Source organism: Physella acuta, unplaced genomic scaffold, assembly GCF_028476545.2.
Source record: "Physella acuta isolate Inbredline_101_S28 unplaced genomic scaffold, ASM2847654v3 ptg001453l, whole genome shotgun sequence".
Taxonomy (NCBI): domain Eukaryota; kingdom Metazoa; phylum Mollusca; class Gastropoda; family Physidae; genus Physella; species Physella acuta.
Genome location: NW_026732968.1, coordinates 4,206 through 28,806, shown reverse-complemented (window position 1 = coordinate 28,806; position 24,601 = coordinate 4,206). Strand labels below are relative to the sequence as shown.

The 24,601-nt window shown below is 38.5% G+C and overlaps 1 protein-coding gene across 2 annotated transcripts in view; it reads right to left on the bottom strand.

The window, feature by feature from the left end:
* The window catches only part of LOC131928009 (uncharacterized), a 48,759-nt gene extending 25,841 nt beyond the window's left edge, over nt 1-22,918 (bottom strand). For both annotated transcript variants that reach the window (XM_059283889.1, XM_059283888.1), the window contains exons 1-3: nt 22,770-22,918; nt 19,572-19,688; nt 19,294-19,357 (exon numbers count right to left, since the gene is read on the bottom strand). In XM_059283889.1, coding sequence (XP_059139872.1) covers nt 19,294-19,357; nt 19,572-19,688; nt 22,770-22,910 — 322 coding nt within the window. In that variant the 5' untranslated portion in view covers nt 22,911-22,918. The remainder of the gene's footprint in view (nt 1-19,293; nt 19,358-19,571; nt 19,689-22,769) is intronic.
* Between the last annotated feature and the right edge of the window lie 1,683 nt (nt 22,919-24,601).

Below are 24,601 nucleotides of genomic sequence, written 5' to 3'. Positions count from 1 at the left end.
ATCTATCTAATGACCCGTGAAAAGTAATGTAAACAAATAACTACACCTGGCATCTATCTAATGACCCGTGAAAAGTAAGGTAAACAAATAACTACACCTGACATCTATCTAATGACCCGTGAAAAGTAATGTAAACAAATAACTACACCTGACATCTATCTAATGACCCGTGAAAAGTAAGGTAAACAAATAACTACACCTGACATCTATCTAATTACCCGTGAAAAGTAAGGTAAACAAATAACTACACCTGACATCTATCTAAAGACCCGTGAAAAGGTAAACAAATAACTACACCCGACATCTATCTAATGACCCGTGAAAAGTAAGGTAAACAAATAACTATACCTGACATCTATCTAATGACCCGTGAAAAGTAAGGTAAACAAATAACTACACCTGACATCTATCTAATGACCCGTGAAAAGTAATGTAAACAAATAACTACACCTGACATCTATCTAATGACATGACATAAATTTGACATGTGTAAGAACCAGGATGTAACACTTGGCTGGATATGTCATGAGGATTATGTCACTAAGTATTTACTTAGTACCAACACGCCCAGGATATAAATGAGCCTATGCTGTTTTTTTTTTTTTTTTTTTTTTTTTTGCATGTCTACAAATACTCGCTTACATGGGGACGTATTACATGGGGACGAGTGCTGATACCAAGCAACAAGCTGAATGGTTGTCCTCCAACACCCCATGTTGAAACAGCAGACTTAAGTAACACAAGAAATGTCTAGTTATCACTACAGGAACCTCTCACACCCGATGTTGATACAAGAGCCTTTAGTAACAATGTCAAGTTATCACTACAGGAACAACTGTACTCAACTAGAAAACTTCAAGTATAAGTAGATCACCTGACATGACAAATAGACAGACAACCAGGATATCCAAACCACGTCCTCATCTATTTTATTGTATCGCTAACAAAACTACAGTTGTTTTTTATATGTTTAGCCTGAATATGGGGGAAAAAAATATTAGAAATAGACGAGTTAAATAATAAAGTAGGCTGACTGGAGCAAATGGTTGTTTGTTTACGGCCAGTCTCGTCCTTGTACCAGTAACAATAGGAAGCCAGCGAGTAAGATGTTAGCGAGAGCGGTAAAGTACACGAGTAATGGTAATACAGGTTAGATGGATACAGACATAATTCGTACGTTAATGTTAAAGGCACACGATGGTTTTAACTGCTTTTAACTGAATAATATCATATAGCTGTTGCTGTTTTTTTTTCTGTTTTTTTTTTTGTGTTATTGAAAGCTTGTAATTCAATGCTATTCAATGCTATCGGTTTGTTTGTTTGTTTGTTTTAAAGGCCATGTGTCAACAAACAGTTACAATTACAAATACAACAACAATAAAAAAAAATATTTTAAAAATTTTGACATTGTATCTGTTTTGGAAATGGAGTGGAGAGTAGGGTAGAAAAAAACACACGTGACTCTAAGATTCAGGGGGGTGAGATATTTCCAGAGCTGAAGACTTGTGAATGTTTTATGACTTCCATACTTTGTCACCTAAAACCAGCTGAATTCGGTCAGCTCAATGAAAACAACACCGGCACCACAAAAATCCCCATCAGCCTGGGATTAGGCACTGTTATGGTGAGCTGATTTATCGCCGACTTAGTGCTGAGCGATGTTATGTTTTACACCGGTAGTTGGCGTGCGACTTTCTCTACTAGTTTATAGAGCTTCTGTTTGTTTTAAGTAAGCGGGGTCTTACCACTACATGGCACCGTTACACTGCACCATGTATGTAGTAAATGGCACGACCCCGGATCGGTGTACTCCGTGTTGAGAACCACTGTTAGAGAAAGCTGTATTTGCCCCTACCGAGGACATGTAACAAGGTTCTTATACTAAGTTTACGCTATGGCTGATAGGCCACTGCTCCATATATACCCAAACAGATGTGAATGAGTAATTTGACAGAGGAAAAAAAATGGCAGCATAACTTAAAGATTTTGCTAAGAATTTTTTTAAATAAAAAATCGGATTAAATACAGATGAGCTTCACTACAAGTTTCATTTTTAAATTTATTTTTAATCGATAAATACTACTCTGCAATTTTTCCCAATACAAAGTACTGTGTGTGTAGATAAAGCAAGACCAGCATACAAACAATAGAATTGAACGCAAGACCCAAACTACATTCAACTCGTTGAAGTGTTGTAAACAATAACTCGTTACATAAACTAAATTAGTGTAACGGTACAGTTTAACTAAATTATTGTACAGTGTTAAATAAACGTACTTTACTATTCCTAATTTAAAGCTGCGTTCACACAACAACATAAAAGCGTACTACAGTTCTGTGTAATTGTACTGAGTACGTTCCTACATTATAACCGAGTCCAGCTAACGAAATCAACGAGTTTCGGTTGTTGGTCTTCCCATCATTTCTCCTGTTTAGCGAGCTGTACACCGAGGGCTAATCTACCCAGAGTACAGTAGCCTCCATAGCGGCGATGGTGAAGACTAGCCCGTGTCGATGCATTCATTTACTGTCACTAGATTACTATTGATCTAACAGTAGCCTATACCAGACACAAGAGCTTTACTAGGCTAAGGATAACGGACTTTTTAACAGCAGTGAGGATTAAAAAAGTGTGTTTAGTAAAATATTAAAATAATAAGCCAACAATAAACTACGATCACATAAAAGGTTATCGTTAACCATGATTCAATATTATATGTATACTGATTGAACCTAAAAATTAGCCGAGAAAAGAACCAAACTTTACACACGTGTCCCGATCAGGCATAGAAGGGTCGGTAATCAATATTTAACTCAACACATTTGATTCTTTCCCTTCACTACAGTAACACACAAAACTGGTCCCATGTAGGTTTATATTTATGTTTCAAGGTGCAAGGCGAAATGTTGAAGAGATTTAAGCTAACCCCCTCCCCCTACCCGCCCGTAAGTTCAAGTGGAATACGAGAACGATCAGAAGTAGAAAAATCCTACGCTAAATACAGACCGGCACTTTGCGAGGAAGAAATCGCCAACTGACGTCATCGCCGTCTAAATAAAGATGAGTGACGTACGAAGGAAACCTCTTGTCCACAAACTTTGTTGGCAGCTTAATTTCGTATGGATTTTTTTCTTCGTGAATTGTGTGTTAATGCAGGAAACACGATCTGTCTAAGCGAAACAGGAGACTGATGTGAAAAGGGGAAAAGGTGTTCAAAGTGAAAACATCGGTCGACTACACAATAGTCTCGCTATTTAAAATAAATCATCTCACTTTCCATTAGTAAACATAGATATAAATAATGTAGGTTTTCACCAGATTTAATACTTGATATATTTTAAATTAGTGTAGGCTAGCTTGTTTATTTCCAGTGCTTGTGATTTAGTAGAACACATTTAGAAATATATAGTAACCCAACTACCATCATTTCAACCAGGTGGTTCTAGTTTGAGAGAGACCTCCCATACAAAAGCCTATGTTTACAGTCTAATAACGTGAGATTATTTAACACGCGATATTTTTTATGCTAAAAGAGTTTTTATAATAAAATATTACACAAACAAAAAGCTTCCTTTGTTGTTTTTTTTAAAACAGACAATTTTAAATATGTCGTTAGGGGTATCAATGCATGATAACCGAGAAATAAATGACGTAGTAATAAATGACGTGAATAATGACATCTTCCTTGATCCACGTTTATTGTCCTTTTATGTAACTGGTGAATTAGGGTGAATACCTTACACATGTAAGGGGCCATTATATATGTCACCTGTGACGTGGGACAAAGAAAACGAAACAAACAATCGCCAAGTGCACTCTGACATTCCCCCCTCCCAGCAACCCCCACCCAAACAAGTGGGACGGGGTAATCTTTAAAGTGTAGAGGGCTCTCGTGTTTTTCCTCCCCTTTTTATCTCGAGAGAAAACATTTTTTGTTGCCATAATGACAAGGTGGACGTGAACTTGAGGGCACGGACGTCGTTACAGTTGATGCACACCGTAGGTGATCGTTCTCTATCACTCTATCAAAACGTGTACATGGATAGACCCCCCTGCCCCCACACACTAGGCGATGGAAGGCTGGCAGGGATAAAGTCATGAGACATGTTTGCCAGAACAAGGTGACACGCCACAAGCCAACACACCCAACGCAACAGCTACATAACCTTCTCTGCTGTCGCCAGTAACTAGGTTAACTACGGCTTTAAAAATGACCCTTAGATCAGTTTGGTTTCATGGAGTGACCGCCTACTTAGGCTGACCGACAAACAACTGGTTGGGGTGGTTGCTATATACCTACATTAAAGCTGCTCCTCAAATTACCGCATTAGGTTTCTTGTGAAAAGCGCCCAACTGATTAATGTTATGTTGAATTAGGGGCTTCATACAGTGGTTGATTGTTTACATGGGGTGACCGCCTACTTAGGCTGACCCTCAAATAACTGGTTGAGGTGGTTACTGTTTGCCTACATTAAAGCTGCTCCTCATATAACCACATTAGGTTTCTTGTGAAGAGTGCCCAACTGATTAATATTAGGTTGAATTAGGCTTCCTACAGCGGTTGATTGTTTACATAATGAAAAGAGCAACCCCCCCCCCCACTAACTTTTAAGAACGACGGCCCCTAACACGAAGTTAAGGCCAAGGGTGGGTGAAGAACGTCGCCCCAATAACAAGGCCAGATTGGGTCAGGAACCTCGCACCACCCCCTAAGGACAGGGGCGGGTCGAAAACGACGGGCCCCTAAGCTTTAGCCTGCTGTGGGCCAAGATGATGGGCCCCCTAACACTTTAGGCCAGGGGTGGGCCAAGAACAACGGGGTACTAACACTCATGCTGGATCAATAACGAGGGCCCCCAACACTATGCGACTTGCTACAGCATGCATATCATGACGGTGGCAGGAAAACATTCCGTTACAGGCAACGCCCAAACATCCGTTGTTACCACTTACTGTGCAGTTTTGTTGACAGAGGCGGGGGTAGGGTTGAGCAACCAGAGGCGTAGCTAGGGGAGGGCGGGGAGGGCGGCCGCCCCGGGCGCCGACCCTAGGGGGGCGCCAAAAGGGGTAGAAAAAAAAAATAAAAGCTTATTTTAAGCTGCAGTTTTGAATTATAAACAGTTAAAATAAAGAAATGTAACGGCTGAGAGCCTTTGCATACTGATTTAACTGTTTTCTACCTTGGTTGTGTAACTGATAATTCAAAATTGCAACATTGGCCTACTATTATCGAAATTGTTCTAAAGATGCGACCAAAAGTAGACCAAATAAGGCTTGTATCTTCTACAAAATACACTCTGAAGCAGTGGTTCTTAACTTTTTGGAGTACCGAACCCAACCAGTTTCATATGTGCAATCACCGAACCCTCCTTAATAGTTGTATCGTCCACAATGAGAAAATCCGATCGTGAATCCTATGAGTCGGGTGTGTGTCTTGACCTCCGCGGAAACACTGAGACTGAATTACCGAACCTCTCGGGTTCGATGGAGCCCGCCCACTGTTCTAAGCTCTTATGATTTTCTACGTGTTATTCGTTTCGGCATCTTAAGGGGAAATTAATTGGCTTCAAGTGAAGTTTTAGGGAACGACAATCAGCGTAATTATTAATTTTTTTCCAGACTGTCGCACACACAAACACACACGCATATATATATATATATATATATATATATATATATATATATATATATATATATATATATATATATATATATATATATATATATATATATATATATATATATATATATATATATATATATATATATATATATATATATATATATATATATATATATATATATATATATATATATGGGGGGCGCCAAACTGAAAGTTCGCCCCGGGCGCTGGGAGGGGTCGCTACGCCTCTGTGAGCAACTCATAATAAAAGAGGAGGGGAGGGGGTTACAAATCTCGAGGTGAAGGTTCACCACATGACAGATGTATCGAGGGGAGGGGGTTGAATAACAAAGTCAGCGACTAGTAGAATAGATGTGTTAGCGGCGACAGAGCGTGTGTGTTCATGCAACATCCCATTAACCACTCGAGTCACAGCGACTTATCACAAGCATGCCCTTCCGGTATACACAGCGTAGCGCGACCTTCCCTTGCTTCTTTACAAATCCTAGACGAGAACCAACCAACCTTTTAGCATAGACTCGAACATAAAGTCAAGGTGGGTGGGGGGAGACATGGAAGATAACATTGTTAGGTACATGCGTTAGATTAAACCAACAAAGAAGCTAAGGACCTAGTAGCGGTTCAGGCGAGGGTGCGGACTGCACCAAGGTGACACCATTCAGGGGGGGGGGGGGACTTAGTTTAACACCTTATTAAATTCATATACAGAGTAAGACACCTAATTGCCAATATTTGTATTACATAACTCATGTAGTCGTTAGTGGATGGGGTTATCACACATGTCACCCGACCTAGTAGCGCCACTGTGCAAGAATGTGTCCGGGGCAGCCGTGTATAAGAGCCGTGTTTGGATGAGGTCCGCGATCAACAACACCAACAAAAGCTCATCCCACATGAAGTGTTTAGACTTGTCAATAACCAGGATCCACCTACAAGTGGAGGGAGTATAATGAACTCAAACAGGATTCTGTCTCAGCAACAACAAGGCTCACGTTGTTTGAAGAATAAATGACAATAATTAGTACACTATGGCTGTAATAAAGGAGGCACTAATTAACTCTACGAAAGTAATCACCTGACAGCATTAGTCACGAATATTATTTGAAATGTGTTCTATTTTGTGTATGTACTTCTCTGTTCTCAAAGAGGGCAGTAGTTACATTATATTTAACTGGCATCGATACAGTTACTCTAAGCCTGACTACAAACCAAAGCCAAACCATAATAGCGATACATACAAGAAATAACACCCCCCCCGCCACCCAATACCATAAGTACTATCCTACTAGTAAACATAGAAAAATTATATAAGCAACCCTTTATAACTTCAGTCTATGCAAGTATGTCGTTACTGTTCTTAAAGGTGTTGATGAAACTAGTAGAAAAATAATCACAGGGGTAAGTCATGCCTGTTAAGGTGTGTTGCACAAAAGTACACATTAAAAGGAAGGCAAGTGAAAGACATCTTTGTCAACATCTGACAGCGAACTGAACATACACGGTAATTACTCTCGACGCACGTCAAAATGGCTGACCCATCTCCGCATTCAAGTGTATTGAGTGGCGTCGTGCCTCGCCCCAGCTGATGTAGGGGGCATGTCGTTATGAAAACACACTACCCCCACCCCAGCTGATCCACTGGGCATGTCGTTATGAAGACACACTTCCCCCACCCCTCGTAGATCCACTGGGCATGTCGTTATGAAAACACACTACCCCCACCCCTAGCCCGCTAATACCACAGCCGTAGCTGATCTAGTGGGCATGTCGTTATGAAGACACACTACCCCCACCCCAGCTGATCCACTGGGCATGTCGTTATGAAGACACACTACCCCCACCCCAGCTGATCCACTGGGCATGTCGTTATGATGACACACTACCCCCACCCCTCGTAGATCCACTGGGCATGTCGTTATGAAAACACACTACCCCCACCCCTAGCCCGCTAATACCACAGCTGATCCAGTGGGCATGTCGTTATGAAGACACACTACCCCCACCCCAGCTGATGTAGTGGGCATGTTGTCATGAAGACACACTACCCCCACCCCTAGCTGATCCAGTGGGCATGTCGTTATGAAGACACACTACCCCCCTCCCCCACCCCCACCCCGCTAATACCACAGCTGATGTAGTGGGTATGTATTTATGAAGACACACTACCCCCTCCCCCACCCCTAGCCCGCTAATACCACAGCTGATGTAGTGGGTATGTATTTATGAAGACACACTACCCCCTCCCCCACCCCTAGCCCGCTAATACCACAGCTGATGTAGTGGGTATGTATTTATGAAGACACACTACCCCCTCCCCCACCCCTAGCCCGCTAATACCACAGCTGATGTAGTGGGTATGTATTTATGAAGACACACTACCCCCTCCCCCACCCCTAGCCCGCTAATACCACAGCTGATGTAGTGGGTATGTATTTATGAAGACACACTACCCCCCTCCCCCACCCCTAGCCCGCTAATACCACAGCCCAGAGCGATGACGCATTTCTCTTTAATTCTCTTCAAAGAACAAGATCTGCACATGAATCAGGCTTGAGCACACTAGCTAAACGCTGCAGTAATTGCATCCCTTCGTCAGAAAGGTATGACGTCAAGCGATTTGATCCAGCTCCGGTGGATAGCTTTACTTATTACGATGTAAGGGATGGAGGGAACTCCACGTAGACAGTTCATGTTTGCTCGCCAGTCCCTTTACATCCCACGCCTTCGAGATTTCACCGAGATCACGACAAGGGTCTAGAAACACATTCCAAAGTGCAGTAAGTATGATTAGACACGTATGTCAAGTACGGGTCAAATGTCTAGACGGTGGGTGGAGAGAGGGGGAAATAATAAGTGAGGGTAAGAAATACAATACGTGGAACCGTCAAAAAAACAACAGACAGGTTCGAATTTACGTAATCAGCACAAGGTAAACTTGTTTACAAGTTATGTCGAACAACTTGCCATAGACGAAGATCTACATCAGAAACAGCATAGGCTATACGCTAGTTTTTTGTACCGTTGGCTCAAAGATAAGCTTATTTTGACTACAGCAAATAAACAAATACAAAAAGTGGAGAAAAAAAATAAAAATGTAATTTTTAGTTGCTGAAAATGACAGATCGAGCGCAAAGAGTCTCATCGTATAAAATAACGATACCCTGAAGCAAACGCCGGTAATAACACTGTTTTTCCCCCAACAAGAACGGATGTAATGAGTTTCCGAGCGTGAAGACTACAACCTAACGAATAATTGTTAATTGATCATAAAGCATTAGCAGAGATTAGTGAGTCCCCCACCCATCTGACAGGGATGAAGATCAAATAAATGGTTACATCAGAACATTTTGTCACCATGGGTTTGAGGAAGACAAAACTATTAAGGGTAGACGCTGTGCAAGAACACGAATGACAAGAAAGTGACACTATAGACGATATACAAGAAGGAACCCATGTTTAATATAAGCCTGATCTTTGCTTAACAGATTAAATACCAACTAATTAATTAACCAGTGCGTTTTTCAGTAAAAGAATTTCAATATTACATTATAGGATAGATCTAGTATAATATATATATATATATATATATATATATATATATATATATATATATATATATATATATATATATATATATATATATATATATATATATATATATATATATATATATATATATATATATATATATATATATATATATATATATATATATAATATTAACTTCGGCTGATCGTAAATAAAAATGTTAAATTGTAAAATAGTTCTAACATATCGATAGTGACATGAAGGAAAAATAAGTGAAAAGAGTGATTTAGTGTTTTATTGGAGTGTATAAAAAACCCAACTATGTAGAGGAAAAACATGTGAGAGATTCCTTTGTACAAGTCGTAAAAAAAAAAAACGCATTTCGACACTGAGAATGACAAGTTGATGTAAGTGGATCCCCGGCACTAAAGCCCGTCAGTTGGAGGATCACCAAGTGCTCACACTAGTGCACAAAGGTCAGGTGTACACGCGCACACCGTACACCAACAGGTTGCACGTAAACTAGTTGGGTGTGGGGACTCATGGGGTAGAGGTGGAGATTTCAAGATAAACTAGTATCTGTAGGTAAGTAATGAGGAAGTGTTACGAAGTATATAAACGAACTGTTGTCGACTTCCAAACAAAAAAAAAATCGAAATTAAACCAATGCGGTCACATCAAGTACGTTTTGTTTGCCGGTATCGTTGATGTGTTTGGGCTAGGATTATGATTAAGATGTTGATCCCAGTGGAAAAAAAAAACAGGTTCGATACTATCGGTTGGTGATCAAATGTAGGGGTTAATATATGACAACAACAAAAACGGGTCTCAGATTTAACAGCTAGGGCCAAGGTATTGTAGCGGTCTTGAACAGATTAAGATAGTTTAGTGTCTGCCAAGTCGACTGAACGAGTAGACAAGTGTGTTAGTGACATGCTTCCAATTGAACAAGTAGACCAAGTAGACACGTGTGTTAGTGACATGCTTCCAATTGAACAAGTAGACCAAGTAGATACGTGTGTTAGTGACATGCTTCCAATTAAACAAGTAGACCAAGTAGATACGTGCGTTAGTGACATGCTTCCAATTGAACAAGTAGACCAAGTAGATACGTGTGTTAGTGACATGCTTCCAATTGAACAAGTAGACCAAGTAGACACGTGTGTTAGTGACATGCTTCCAATTAAACAAGTAGACCAAGTAGGCACGTGTGTTAGTGACATGCTTCTGATTGAACAAGTAGACCAAGTAGATATATGTGTGTATGACATGCTTCCAATTGAACAAGTAGACCAAGTAGATAAGTAGACCAAGTAGATACGTGTGTTAGTGACATGCCTCTGATTGAACAAGTAGACCAAGTAGATAAGTAGACCAAGTAGATACGTGTGTTAGTGACATGCTTCCAATTGAACAAGTAGACCAAGTAGATAAGTAGACCAAGTAGATACGTGTGTTAGTGACATGCTTCCAATTGAACAAGTAGACCAAGTAGATACGTGTGTTAATGACATGCCTCTGATTAAACAAGTAGACCAAGTAGACCAAGTAGACCAAGTAGATACGTGTGTTAATGACATGCCTCTGATTAAACAAGTAGACCAAGTAGACCAAGTAGATACGTGTGTGTATGACATGCCTCTGATTGAACAAGTAGATACGTGTGTATGACATGTCTTTGATTAAACAAGTAGACCAAGTAGATACGTGTGTTAGTGACATGTCTCTAATTGAACAAGTAACCTACTTCAAACATGCCGCGGGCTACAGCGTTATGCAAATACACCCTAATTACATGTCCTCGCGCTATTAAGCAGCCCCGCTTGTAGGTGTGACCAGTCCATTACAACCAACCTACCCGCACTGGCAGAGAAGCTAGACTACGCCAAACACTTCTTGGAATATTTTCTCACTATATGTCGCAGGACTCTCGAGTCAGGGGTGGGGGGGGAGAGAGAGAGAAGGGAGACGCACGGGACGACGCTATCCTTTAAACATGCTGCATAATTGGTCCTGCTAATGAATAATCTAACGAAGATCAAGTAGTTCGGCGGGTGACTGTACACATGTGAAATTCTGTAGTGATTAGTTTCCATTGATTTATTTTGTCTATACCACAAAAGCCGGTCCCTCCCCTCCACTGTAGGTCACCCAGACGTTCGCCGCCTGTACGAGTACGGGACGCCAAGACCACATATTGGTGCAGACAGTTCACATAGAGACAAGCCCAACCAACAAGGCGACCGTTGTTTGCCACTGACTGTGGTCACTAGTGGTCAGATGTTTGGACGCCCCCGTCTAGTGCAGAAAGAACAAGGCCAACATGTCCGGTACAACGCCCTAATAAAACAACTGGACCATCAGAAGCTGGAGCCGGCTGTTTGGGCTCGTATATAGAAGGTTGTTTTACACTGGCTCAATGTTCGGATGTGGAGCGTTGTGTTGCTGTGTCTCAATGTACGGATGTAGAACGTTGCGTTGCTGTGTCTCAATGTACGGATGTAGAACGTTGCGTTACACTGGCTCAATGTTCGGATGTAGAACGTTGTGTTGCTGTGTCTCAATGTACGGATGTAGAACGTTGTGTTGCTGTGTCTCAATGTACGGATGTAGAACGTTGTGTTGCTGTGTCTCAATGTACGGATGTAGAACGTTGCGTTACACTGGCTCAATGTTCGGATGTAGAACGTTGTGTTACACTGGCTCAATGTTCGGATGTAGAACGTTGTGTTACAATGGCTCAATGTTCGGATGTAGAACGTTGTGTTATACTGGCTCAATGTACGGATGTAGAACGTTGTGTTGCTGTGTCTCAATGTACGGATGTAGAACGTTGCGTTACACTGGCTCAATGTTCGGATGTAGAACGTTGTGTTACACTGGCTCAATGTTCGGATGTAGAACGTTGTGTTACACTGGCTCAATGTTCGGATGTAGAACGTTGTGTTACACTGGCTCAATGTTCGGATGTAGAACGTTGTGTTACACTGGCTCAATGTTCGGATGTAGAACGTTGTGTTACAATGGCTCAATGTTCGGATGTAGAACGTTGTGTTATACTGGCTCAATGTTCGGATGTAGAACGTTGTGTTACACTGGCTCAATGTTCGGATGTAGAACGTTGTGTTATACTGGCTCAATGTTCGGATGTAGAACGTTGTGTTATACTGGCTCAATGTTCGGATGTAGAACGTTGTGTTATACTGGCTCAATGTTCGGATGTAGAACGTTGTGTTACACTGGCTCAATGTTCGGATGTAGAACGTTGTTTTACACTGGCTCAATGTTCGGATGTAGAACATTGTGTTGCACACTAGAAATGTCGGCTTTATTTAAGCTGAGTAGATTATATTGTCATCGTCTAGTATCACGTTTATACACCAGTAATGTAAAGAGGGTACAAATAAGCTACATCAAATATTTAAGTACAAAAACAGGCGACTAAACATTACGTAGCTAGCTTAAACCTGTGATGAGATTGAAGTAAATAAAAGGGAGAAAACATATAACAATGACTTATCATGTTGTAGCTGACCGATCTTTTCGAAAAAAAAGAATAACTTCATAAAATTAGAGAAACAACTAAGAACTGGGAGAAACCATGTTGGAATGTAAAATTGATTAAGTATTAAACTAATATGTTTTTTTTTTAAAAAGTAATTAAAAAATATTTTAAAAATAAACAAGATATTCTAATCCATCATTTTGAAACAAGCTAATGCTCTCTAATTATACGCTCTATTAGCTACAGCCGGGAGGGGGGGGGGGGGGGTTGGACAGAGAGTTTACAACCAAACATTGAGAACAAGTTGCAGTTTAGCATTCAGTCTAGCGAAGCCCTGTGCCCACACATACCAGAGATCACAGCGATAGCCTTATTAATTTTTCATGTCCCCCTCCAGCTAATGCTCTGTGTTCTTACAATCAGTTTCACCCGATCATAACAACCACCATGGACAATGAAAACGCACGTCATCACAGACAATCAAAACGCACACGTCACAACACACAGACGCTAGCATGCAGTGTTTCTTCGAGACCTATTTTCTCCGGGGGGGGGGGGGGGGTGTCGGAGGGCGGACACTGTTAAAATATACATATTTTCTATATAAATACCATTTCGTAGAGATGCCTGGAAGAAGCTCTGTTAGCATATGTGACAGAAGTTACGATTAAATTGTTAAACTTTCACATAACATTATCTAACAGTCCAAATGTTATACACACATCAAGATCTATATGGGCCACATCAAAACGATAAGCTCATTGAACTTTCACCATATACCAACCCAAATGTTGCACACACATCAAGCACAGACCACCACAACGATAAACTCATTAAACTTTCACCAAACACACATACCAACCCCAATGTTACACACACATCAAGCATATAACGCACTGATGACAGCGATAACCTGGTTAAACGTTCAAATCTCCCACCAAAATCTTGACGTAAACACGAGGCAAGACGACCCACTAAAGCGGCACTGAGTGCCCCACTGAAACGGTCATACCACTAAGCCACATCTTTAGAGAGTCACACACATGCACCTCGCATTCTTTGATCTCGACTTGACGCCTTCTTTGATTCAATAACCACAACACGACGTGTGAGATCAAGATAGGCTTAGAAGTTTTCACCATCGGGATATATAATGCTAGGGAGACCAGTATTTACTTATTCATTTTTTAAACGGTCCCACATCGCCCTCTATTCATCAAAATAACTCGGAAATTGACAGCTCTTGCGTCATTCTAGGCAAACATTTTGCCCCGTTTCGTCGTTAATGCAAAGCCTACTTGACTTCCGGTGAAACTGCGCAAGTCAGACCAAGACCATTTCGACATAATGGCCGATAGGACGACTAGATAACGGCATCAATTAGGTGCGTCAGAGAATTACATTATTGGAAATCATACTGAACAGTCTCAACACAAAAATTTAAGCCACGCACATTACACACAAAAGATGGTGAAAGCTTGAAGGAACAAAAGTGACTCATAGTGAAAGAAAGGTATACTGTAGTGTATGGCCTTACACGGTTAACAGGTAAAGTCAACGTTTAGTGTAATTGGACCTACTGGTTTTGAGAAAAAAAAACCGATAGCTGACAATGTAAATATCTAGAATCTATATCTTTGTACACAATGACTGAAAATCAACAAGCCAATGTTTCGAGAATAACGTGGTAAAATAAACCAATTAAACGTTTTGACAGTAGACTAGCTATCACGTGGTGTAAACTCGCGTGCTACAGCACTATACATATAAATACAAGTGTTTCCTTTAATGCTTCTGTTCAACAAGCCAATATAACGATTTTAATCAGCGGCCATTACAGGGGGTGGGGGAGGCAGGATACGTTGGGTATTAACTAAATGAAAGAGCCGGTACAACTGAAGGAAAAAAAAACCCTATCAGAACGGAGTTTGCAATCTCACTCATTCGTGAAGACATGTGATTAGATGCATTTAAGGGTAATTGTCCGCTAAGTGCACAAATAAAGAGGGCAGACATTATTAAGATATACAGATAAGCAAAAAAAAATAAATAATAACAAACGTATAAGACGTAGGATGTACAGCCTTGGTCAAAGTTTTAAAAAGTTGTACAGGCTATATGAGCTGAGACCACACATTAACTGACAAGGTGTGTATATTAGAGAGTTATTACTTTACGTTTGCTGAACACTGAATAGCTTCCCATCACAGAAGAACATCCGCATCATACTAGCTGCTTCTCTTATTATTTTGCCCTGCACAGACCACTTCAAGCTTTGACACCTGTACTGTTACCTACTATTGTTATCGCTATAAAATAAAGTTTATTCTTACTATTACCACCCGCCCCAGACAAATACCAGCAAAAATATTCAAACATAACCGATCAACAATAATAAATATTCAGGCAATAAAGCGACTCCCCACCCCCACCTATGATACTTTTTCTTGTTTTAAATTATACATGTAAACAAAGTACGTGAGTAATAAAACTCAAGAAAACAATTATCACAGTCGAACTTTGGATCTCTTAATCACGTAAAATATGTGGTTGATTGATACTGCCAAGTTTGTATTATAATGAAGTCAGCATTCAAACAAGCAGGCGCATGCTCATAGGGGTGGACGCAATGTCCCTGCCACTGTAGTCTGCGCTGTTTGCGTTACACGACACGTCCCTCGGACGATTAACTCCTTTCAGACGATTATAAATCAGCCGTGCAAGCAACTTCTCTGATCTGATGACAAGATATTTAAAACGCCTGTAGGCTGCACTCTGACAAGTCCCGACCTGGGGTTGTTTTTTATGTCGGCATAGAGTGAAACATTCCATGCTTAGTCATTAGCGTACCAGTCGACCAATAAAGACGAAAGGTTGGGGAACTAACGCCGGCTGGTACCAGAGATTAAACGGTCGACTAGTCAATCAGAAACCCAGGTACACGTGGAGCGGGGGTCACGTGTTGCTGGGGGAGATCGATTATGACGCAGGTCCTGTCTGCTGTTAACGTGCGGCTTTAGGGCAGTATTGCCAAATGCATGTGCCAGTGTGCTAAAACACACAACTGATGATCACAATATGTAGGTATAAAATAACCGTGCGTACAGATTTAGTAAGTGCCCATGTTCTGATTTACAACATTATATCCACTAGGTAGATACAGATGTAAAAGGTGAATGGCATTGAAAGTGACAAACACGAAACTAGTACATAGGTAACAAAATTATACGTCAAATATTTTCAATAGTCTTAGTTTTCTTTTAACAACTTTATACTTTTTTTTTATATTTAGAATATCTTGTACAACAGTCCATGATCTTAGATACTTTTAAAGACACGAATTCGCCCACAGGTACAATGGTAATGTCTGCCATAAATAATAAAAAACTCAACTGCAAAGGAGAATCTGCACCTCGTTACTAAGTACGTGTATTTTATATAGATATATATTTCCAACCACAGTTCTATGCTGATCTCGAGAAGAATGCAATGCGCTCGAAGAGAATTCATTAGCTCAGCGGTATTGCGTCGAAATGAATCTCTTCATTATGGCGATAGGATTTATACGCGCCCAGACCGCCTGCCTTGCACACAATACGTAAGGTTGTTGTAAGTGTAGCCTTGGTGACAGCAACGAATGCATCCGTATGTTGCAATGCATCAAAATGCGGCTCTCTCTGACAGATACGTGCAAGCCATCGGCAGCCAAACAAACACATTCACCAGTACGTTCGTATAAACAAAAGTAAGAACGTTTCATTGCCAGGCAAAAGACGGACTTAAAATCAGGTTAAAAACACTTCGAGTATTCTCCTTTTAAGAGATCGCATGTGGAACAATTTTCATGAATAGCTTTGCGAATTGTAGTAATCTGGCAGTCAAGACATTTCAAATAGCTGTCTATAATTTGTTTAATGAAGCGGGTAGGAGTCAGACAAAGCGATCGTTGATTACCCCGAGGAGCGTGGATATTATAGATCACGGCAACCTTACACCACACTCAAGTAACAGGAGGCGCCATTTGTAATTAGGTTTTTGTGTAGCCTCCCTAGCACTGTAAGGTGATTTGCTTGTTATTTGAAATGTGCGGTTAATAATGTAGGCTGGTCAAGGCTTCAAATAAAACAGGGCGTTATTTCAGGCGATGGGACAGCGTGGCCGAGTGGTAGAGCGCTAGCTAGCAGCTAACCCGAGAGTTCGAATCCAGGTAGAGCATCCCTCATGGGGAAAGTAAAGGCGGATGGGCAAAGTGCTGACCGCACTATCCCTTCATGTCAAGGTCATTCGCCCCATGGACCGTTAGGTTCGATAAGGGGGGGGGGTGTCTTTTTACCTATATCGGAAATTACGGAAGCAAAGATCTGAAGTTGAAACAGTCGGTCTAAACAATTTAAGTGATAGATGCTCAGTCTTCTGATTCCAGACATCCGGTGGTCTAACCCCCCCCCCCCCCCTCCTCCACCCCCCCCCCGGCAACTGAAGTACACGCCAACCAGGCCACTGGGTTCTCGGGTCACATGACACCACGTGCATGGATCACTTATGTAACCCTCGCGGTCCATGACCCCCGCCAGGTACCCCAAGCTAATCCCTCTATTGTAGACGGCGCGCTGGCCGTAACCGCCCCGTCCACAGCTACTGATAACAGCACTGTTTTAAAAAAAAAAATCTATCATGGCACAGAACCAACTCATTTGTAGTCTCAGAATACCAGCTCCGTGTACCAGAAAACTTTAACCCAGCGCAATTAAACGTCCAACCATTTAATCAATGTGTACCCTGGACAAATCTCTTTAAGCACTCAACAAACAATATGCTGAGGATATAAGATACATTCTCGGCTTAGTTAACATTACGTGCTGTGTTTTCCAGCCACTGTCACATCGAATAACGTCCCGATCGTTACTAAAGCTGTAATAATTCCACCGTTGGCAAAGTTTAGTTTATTGCAGTACTTGTATCGTTTTGAACGCAATCACCCCAAAGGCAAAAAAAAAGCTAAGTGGTTATTTAACAAGCAATTGTGAAGAACGCTCTGAGCGTTCAAACATCACAATTGATATTCTGCTAAAAATTGCAAGTCACATTTGCACACGAGAAGAAACATGACAAGTCCTGATAACATAAACAGGCTTAGTGGTCCTGTGGTCGTTATAGTAGGTTTTTATGCCACGTGCCTCTTTGGAATTCAACCACCCCCCCCCCCCCTCCCCGCAGAATGGGTGGAGACAGAGGTCATTGATTCATTGTATATTTCTAGTATTAAAGCTGGCTTTAAAATCACCAATAATACGCAAAAAAATGAAACAAAAGTTATATTATAGCAAACCTTTGCAATGCACAAAGAAAGGGGCAATTAAGCAAAGACGTAAACCAACAATAATTTATAACAATTGGTAGAAGGCTTTGACTAATAGATCACCCCTCCATGTAAACCACAAAGCTCATTACTCTACTTTAAATTCCCATACATCATTTAAAATGAATAGCTTCAGTTTCGTAGAATGACATCTAGTTCAACTAATAACCCCTCCAAACATCATTAAGACCACATCTGAATTTCAAATATCCTAAATGAAGACAGAGAAGAAATTCGAATAAAGATGGAGTAGAACAGATGATTATTTGTATGTACAAGTTTCATCTTTTTAGACTGGCTACTTCCTGACTTCAGAGGGTATTAAAAAATTTAATCAAGAGGTTTAAAATTTCTAATTGCTTGCAAGCCTGCACAATGTAGGGAAACATTTTCATCAGCTCAGGTCAACAACACCAAGCACTAAAGCTAGATAAATCCGATGTCGTGTGGTAATAAGATATCAGTACCCAGCATAAGTTTTAATGCGAAGAGGACGCACTTTTATCTAAAGAAGTTAAACTGGTAATACAATAATATTTTAAACTAACAAAGTGATAAAAAAAAAACAGCCAAGAAAACAAATCAGACATTGTAACAAAACTCACAAGTTCAAATGTCAGTAACAATATCACCCCTGAGACATTAATCTCTCTCAAAGCTTTGTTTGAAGCAAGGATAAAATTTAGACAAAATCAATACACATACTTTGCCATAGCAGGACAAGATGGTAGTAAATGATTAGCAACAAAGAGCATTACAAATTTTCTATTCAGGCCATTATATAACTTTACAAAACACGTTGCCTTTTTCATAGTCATTTGGTTTACGTTTCTATTTTACAAAAGATTTATGATAAGAGGTTTGGTAAAGGCTAATGATAAAAAGACGATTTTTAAAAAATATTCAAGTCTTTGTGAAAATACACAATTGTAGGTCAAAGTAATTTTCCAGTGTCTAAATTAAACGTGACCTAGAGTGTCAATGGTGTTTACCTGAAGTATGATCTATTTTAGAAGGGTGATAAAAGGAACTTTATAAATGAAGAACATTTTCATTTTAATGTCTACCATAGGTATAAAAGATTGGTGGATTTTCAAAATAATGATGCTGGAGTTTTAAAACTTTAATAAAGAAAAAGGATATCAAACCAAAATAAAACCAGAAATAAAAATAAATAACAGGAGAGACTAGATTTTAAAATGTATGTTTGTGGAAGTTGGAAATTAAAAGAAATTCGTGAAATAAAATGAACTTACCAAAGATTTCACCACCGCTTGCATACTCCGTGACTAAATATAACATCCTTTCTGACTGCATAACCTGGTTGATTAATAATTAAATCTTAATTTACCACCAGCAACAAAAATAGTGTTGACACAAACAATCCTTTAATATAGTAAAGTACCTTAAACCCAAACAAACAATAATAGGATGTATACATGTGCACACAAAAATACATTTAGCAGAAAGAAATTAGCGATGAACACAATGACTTTTTATGATAACAGTTGTTTTGAACAAGTGAGAAACCTACCTGATACAGTCTGATAATGTGTGGGTGCCTCAACAGTTTCATTATCTCTATCTCTCTGTATATTTTACCTAGATTATCCTCATCTAGTTGAGTCTTGTCTACAATTTTAATAGCAACCTAAAAAAAATTAAGTACAAAAAGTTACTTCAATTATATTTAAGATTTAGAATAAAAAAGAATAAGCCTAATTGAAATAAATGTTATTTTGAACTGGAAATGTTTTCTATAAATCAATTGGATTTTATATGAAACAACATTGGATAATTACTTGATTTATATAGTTTAACAATAAAGAAAACCATTTATAAGTGCTAAATTAACATAAGAATAAGATTTGCAACACCACAGTTATGTTTGGCCATTAGTAACGCTCTGCTAATTATAAGAGTAAAATATATAACAATACAGCAAAGAAATTTTTAAAATCATAAATTGCACCTCTACCTTTGGCTACTTTTACAAAAATAATCTATAATTAGTTAAAAAAAATAATGATATTAGTATAGGCACTATCAATATTTTCTACTAGATATTAAAAAAAAAATAGTTAGGCCTACAGTTAATGTCATTAATTTAATTTCTTAATGGAATGTTGTTTATTTTAAAATTATCCTATGTAAATAATTTTTTAAAAGAAAATATTCATCTTTCCTCATAGAAATGAACAATATCATAGCATTTTTTTCCAGTTTTTTAATGCATCTATGATCTAAACTTATTCAGACCTGACTGCTTTATAGGTAGATAATAAATTATATTATGCACACAATTAGGTAATTGTGTTAATAAAGTGTTGATACATTTGTACTACTAAAATTAAAGGTAAAAATTATTTTTATTTGGTGCAATACCCATTTTGTCCGGATGTTTGAGATATCTTTGTGATCCCTTATCTTTTTTTCAAACCTCTTTTACCTACCCATTTACTTCAATAAGCAATAATCATTTAACAAGCGAAAGTATTCAACGAATAGGTGCCGGTTTTCGATCATTTTATATTTTCAACTAATTCAACAATACCAAAATTATGTCTTAACATCAATAGCATAAAAATGTCAATTATAATGTGGTGATGTGTGTTTTTCCAATGCGAGAAGCTAGATCACAACAGTGAACGAAGTTATAGTGGAGATGAGAGCTGTGATGGTGGACCAAAGCTGGGTGTAGGAATACTAGTTGTTAAAGGGGTAGCTACAGTCAGATTTAATATTCTTTAAGTTATGTGTGACAAAAAAAATCCGAAAAAAAAAAAAAACCTTAACGAAGAAAAAAGAACCATACAAATTCTGTAACGAAGTAACTTTTAATTATTTAAAAAAATTTTGTTTATTAAATGAGTGATTCTTTTCCCTTTATTAATTAATATAAACTAATAAATTCTCCTCAAATAGAATCGTTTACCTCATTTTTTTAATTAGATCTACTTCCCACCAAGCTCTAAGGGTCCAGATGTAAGCAATTTGATAAGGGCTAAAGTCGGCTTTTAACTCCTCCTACCATTACCATAACAGTGTTACAGATTTCTTCAGATTTGGGTAAGCCTACCATTAAGCACCAGAAACTGGGACTTATAATTTGATCTAAGTCTAGTCAGTAGGCCTATACACTGCCCTGTTCATTTTCCTACTCATAATCAATAGCTCTTAAACCTGAGTTATTTACTATACTAGATACTAGATCTAACTTGACATGTCAAAACAGAGTTTTCATCAAGTGGGTTGAAAGTTGAAATGAGAATGGCATCTTTTAGTGTAATCTAGATCTAATCTAATTGAAATAATAAATCATCGTCATCAAATCATGATCTAAAAATTTAGATTATAGCAATAGGCCTACATCAGTTTTTAACACTTCACTATGATTCATCTTATTATCAGTCTACATATATACTAAAGTACACATACTAGAACTAGAGTCTATATTTTTTTGGTATAGGCCTAATTAATAATATTAGGCCATATATCATATATATATATATTGAAATAAGATTCTAGTGACTGTTGAGTAATTAGGTATAAACTAGAATTAGAGCTAGACCTGGTCGGCCTAAGCCTATACGGGTCCCCACAACAGGTATAAGTTTTGAGATGCCATTGAATTATTTTTTAAAACAGATAATATGTGTATTTTGTAGGACTTTAGTATGTTTGCTAAAGGTCTCATGTATTTAGTGCTTTTAATATTATGGACAAAGTTTTTAGGCATGACTATTATAAGCTTTAGTGAGGTTTACAGATAAAAGGCCAATAGCCAATCAAAGTGACTAAAGTGAAACTTCTGGTTAAAATAAAATGTCTCATTGATGTAGGCCTAAATAAAAAGAAATTTAGCCTTAAAACACTTAAAAGCAGCCAAATAATTCAAATATATTTTCAAATTCTCTGCATTTGCAAATTTGATATGCCTAACGATTATTAGTTTTAGTTTGTTATCCATGTCGACAAAAATATTAATAAATGAATTAAATGATCGAGGTGCTTGGCATTTCAAACGTGGTTGTGCCATTATAACAGATCTAGGCTAATTAACCTATAATTAGTTAATAATTAGGCCTAGGCCTATTAAATTATTAGGCCTAAAGAAAATGAAAAAATAGGTTAGACCTAATATTTTGACCTAAGCTAATAATTATTAATATAGACAAATAATTTAGATACACAAGGCCCTAGATTTTTTTAGAATAATCTAGGCCAAGCCTAACGATTAAGAAATAGAATATAGAATCTAGGGGATCGAGCAAGGTTATAGATCTGACTTTTATTAACTTAGATTCTAGTACTAAGTACTTAGAACACTTGATCTCTAGAATCTAGAACCAAATTTCTAGGCCTGCCTAACTGGCAACCCTAAACGAATCTCATCGCCTAACTAATGAATGTCACTTATTAGGCCTAACATTTTTAGCCTATAGAAATAAAAACGTTTGCATAGAATAGGCGGATTCATGAAAATGTTTTACAAAAAGGACCAAAACTGTGTAGACATGGGGATACATAATCTAGAACTAGACTAGATCTAGTAGAATCGAGATTAGCCTGGTGTTCTTTTACATGGGCTAAACACCAGTGGATTTTCCAAGTAGAACTAACGAACGACAACTCGTTGTCTAACTGTGACACAGTGACAGTAGGCAGCAGCCGACGATAAGCATTCTGTGCTTTAAAAAATCGGTCTAATATAAAAATAAACCATACAAACCTTCGTTTTTGTAACATTGTGTGTTGCCAACTTCACAACTGCAAAATTTCCCTTGCCGATAGTTCGTTCCATTTCGTAATATCCGACTTTTACGGGCCCTATTCCTGCCTTCTCTTTTACACCAGCCCTGTCGGTCGCCATCTTGTTTGGCCCTCTTTCGCTACGCATGTTTCGAGAGCCTCGGTTTCAAATGTGCTGGGGGGTACGAGGTCATGTTTTGGAATCCACTGGGTCTGAACTAGGTCAACTTCATGACGTAAATGCTCGCCTGGAGATTTTTTTTTCAACTCTTCTGTCCTAATTTGTTCAAACGAATGAAAACTGGTTAATTCTTTCGTATCAAAAGTCTAAAAAAAATCAATTCTTTCTCTATCGGGGCTTATGCCAAGTATATGAAGCTTAAGTATTTTAGGGCCAAATAAATAGGCTAAATATTAATTAGGCCTAATAATTAGCCCAATAATTAATTATTTTACAACATTATTTTAAAAGTGAAGGCACGAACTATTGGTATGTTATTTTCCATAAGCCTAAACTAAATTTGAAATAATAGGCGTAATATTGCGTTATATGAAGTCCGGTGTCAGCAAAATTATGTTTAAAAAAACAGCAATTTATACAAGAGGCACTTTACATTATTCATTATTTTAATATTTAGATTCATAAGAATAAAATACTGTCAAAAATAATAGTAAAATAATAAGAATAATATGAATACGTTTCTACCTGAAGAAATCCACTCACATTTAATAGATTTTTTTTATCTAATAAATATACAGGCTTACGTAATAATAATTAGCATACGTCCAATAAGTCTATAGTCAGAAACATGATTTGGTTACTAAAATATATAATAAAGCGTTGCGTATTTACCTTGTAAATTATGCTTCTATTTGAACACTTAGCTTTATAAAAACCTGTGCATTATATGCTCGTATTGCTACACATTTATTTTCTTTATTAGGCCTATTTTATTGTAATTTTATTCGATTAATAAAAAAAAACAATTTTAAAAAATACAGGCATAAAATTTAGAATTGGTCAAACGAACTAGAATCTGTAACACATATTGTAACTGGTCCAACTTTATGGTCGCACTGCACAGAAAAATCTGGCGTGGCGAACCAACTTTATTTTCCTTTCTAGCTCGAAAGACTGGTCGAATCACAGCTGTTTCGACGACTTGCTTCCTGCGTGTCTGGACAGCCAAACAGTGAGAAACTATTTACATTTGGACACAGCGGTTTTTTTTAAATGTATTTCTTTGGCAGAGTGTTTCTCTTAATTTGACACCTGCGTTAGATTCCGTTTGAAGAGTACACCGGCCTCGTTAAGGGACGGATGTTCCGTAATCGCCACGCTCCAGGTGGCCGTCGACAGATTACAGTGTGTCGATTACATTTTATTTCTTCTAGATCAAGTAGTATCGCATCGCATAAAAAGAGAGTTCGATCTTTATTTGTTTCTTACACCAAGACGGCTAACTAAATAACAGAAAAGTGGGTTATTGAATTAAAAGAGTTTTTTTTTTTTTTAATGGCGATATAGAATTGTGTTTATTTGGGTGAGGGAAGGAAGTAGAATATTGTGACGTCATTTTAGCTTGAATCTGGCAATGTTAGAAATGGGTGAGGATTTTTTTTTACAAATTGTAACAATCGGGGTGGGGGGGAAGGATCAGAGGCGTAGCGAGGTGGGGGGGGGGGGGGTACATATGCCCCGGGCGCCGACCCTAGGGGGCGCAAAAATGGTTTGGGAAAAAAAAAATAAAAGCTCATTATAGCTGCTGTTTTGCATTATAAATATAAAAAATATATGGCGGGGGGGGGGGG